General features: G+C 67.2%; 1 protein-coding gene across 1 annotated transcript; it reads right to left on the bottom strand.

Moving 5' to 3' along the window:
• Positions 1-337: 337 nt before the first annotated feature.
• INS (insulin) lies at positions 338-1293 on the bottom strand. The gene is made up of 3 exons (XM_077862871.1): positions 1195-1293; positions 850-1042; positions 338-586 (listed from the first exon to the last, which is right to left on the bottom strand). Exons 2-3 carry the CDS (start codon positions 1034-1036, stop codon positions 441-443), a joined length of 333 nt encoding a protein of 110 aa, XP_077718997.1. The 5' UTR covers positions 1037-1042; positions 1195-1293; the 3' UTR covers positions 338-440.

The following is a 1293-nucleotide window of genomic DNA, read 5'->3' as shown; positions in this document are numbered from 1 at the left end:
TGGAATATTCTTATTCCCTTTCCTTGGAAAGCTCTCTGGGGGCCCCCGAGAGCTCAAGGCTTTTGAGCTAAGGAAATCTGCTCCCAACCAGCCCCCAGGCCCCCCAGAGCCCCCGAGGTCCTTCTCTGTCCTGTGCTGAAGCAGCCAGGGGCCATGGGACCTCCTAGCACCTGGGGCAGGGGGCAGCCGACAATGGGCAGGAGCTTGCCTTTGGGCACCCAGTGGGCAGGGGCCAAGTTTGGGGGGGCTGGTGTAGAGAGAACAGGAAACAGGGGGTCCCTGGAAGGGCCCCTGGCCCACACCTCAACCCCTGCGCCGCACAGACAACACCACTAGGGCTCATTCAGAGGGTTTATTGAATCACTTGGGGTGCAGAGAGCCGAAGGCTTGCGGCCACCGTGACCTGCAGCAGGTGCTGCCACGTCCTGCCCCCCGCGCCCCTAGTTGCAGTAATTCTCCAGCTGGTAGAGGGAGCAGATGCTGGTGCAGCACTGCTCCACGATGCCTCGCTTCTGCAGGGCCCCCTCCAGGGCCAGGGGCTGCAGGCCGCCCTCGCCAGGCGCCCCGGCCAGCTCCACGTCCCTCACTGCGGAGGAGCCAGGCGGAGAGCGGGTCAGGGTCAGGGAGAGAGCGCGCCCCGCCCACCTCACCCCGTGCCAGTGGCTCCCAGGCCCCAGGGTGGTGCCAAGGTGGGAGGCTGCCCTCAGGCTTTTGGTGCCCGACCCTGACCAAGGAGCTGGTCCCTTGCAGGATGTAGACCAAGGGAAAGTCATTTTTCTTTTTAATATTTCCACCTGGCCTGCCCCTGGAGCCAGGTAGGGAGCCAGGGCGGGGGCGGCGGGGGCTCACCCTGCAGGTCCTCCACCTCCCGGCGGGCCTTAGGCGTGTAGAAGAAGCCGCGCTCCCCGCACACCAGGTACAGAGCCTCTACCAGGTGGGAGCCACACAGGTGCTGGTTAACGAAGGCTTGGGTGGGCGCGGGCGCCCAGAGGGCCAGCAGGGCCAGCAGGGGCAGGAGGCGCATCCAGAGGGCCATGGCGACCTGGGGACAGGCAGGGTTGAGGCTGGCAAGGGGCACGGCCCCCCCCACCCTGAGCCCACCCCGCAAAGGCCCCGAGGCAGCTCTTCTCCTCCTGCTGCCTTGAGAGCACAGGCTGGCGGGGAGGCGGCGGCGGGGAGCCCGTGGGGACAGACCTGTTTGCCGGCCGTGTCGGGGTGCAGCTGGTCCCGGGGGCTGGGGGCTGCTGGGCCCTCCTGGCTTTATAGCTCCCGAGCCCACGGCCTGGCCATGAG

This window comes from Canis aureus, chromosome 21, assembly GCF_053574225.1.
Source record: "Canis aureus isolate CA01 chromosome 21, VMU_Caureus_v.1.0, whole genome shotgun sequence".
NCBI classification, from domain to species: Eukaryota; Metazoa; Chordata; class Mammalia; order Carnivora; family Canidae; genus Canis; species Canis aureus.
The sequence above is the reverse complement of the archived record's forward strand: the minus strand, read 5'-3'. Positions and strand labels throughout refer to the sequence as shown.

Bases quoted from the DNA above. Each gene is read 5' to 3' on its own strand.
- INS (XM_077862871.1), bottom strand. From the start codon at position 1,036: ATGGCCCTCTGGATGCGCCTCCTGCCCCTGCTGGCCCTGCTGGCCCTC. The intron at 587-849 runs GTGAGCCCCCGC...GCTCCTCCGCAG, and splicing joins GGAGGTGGAGGACCTGCAGG to TGAGGGACGTGGAGCTGGCC.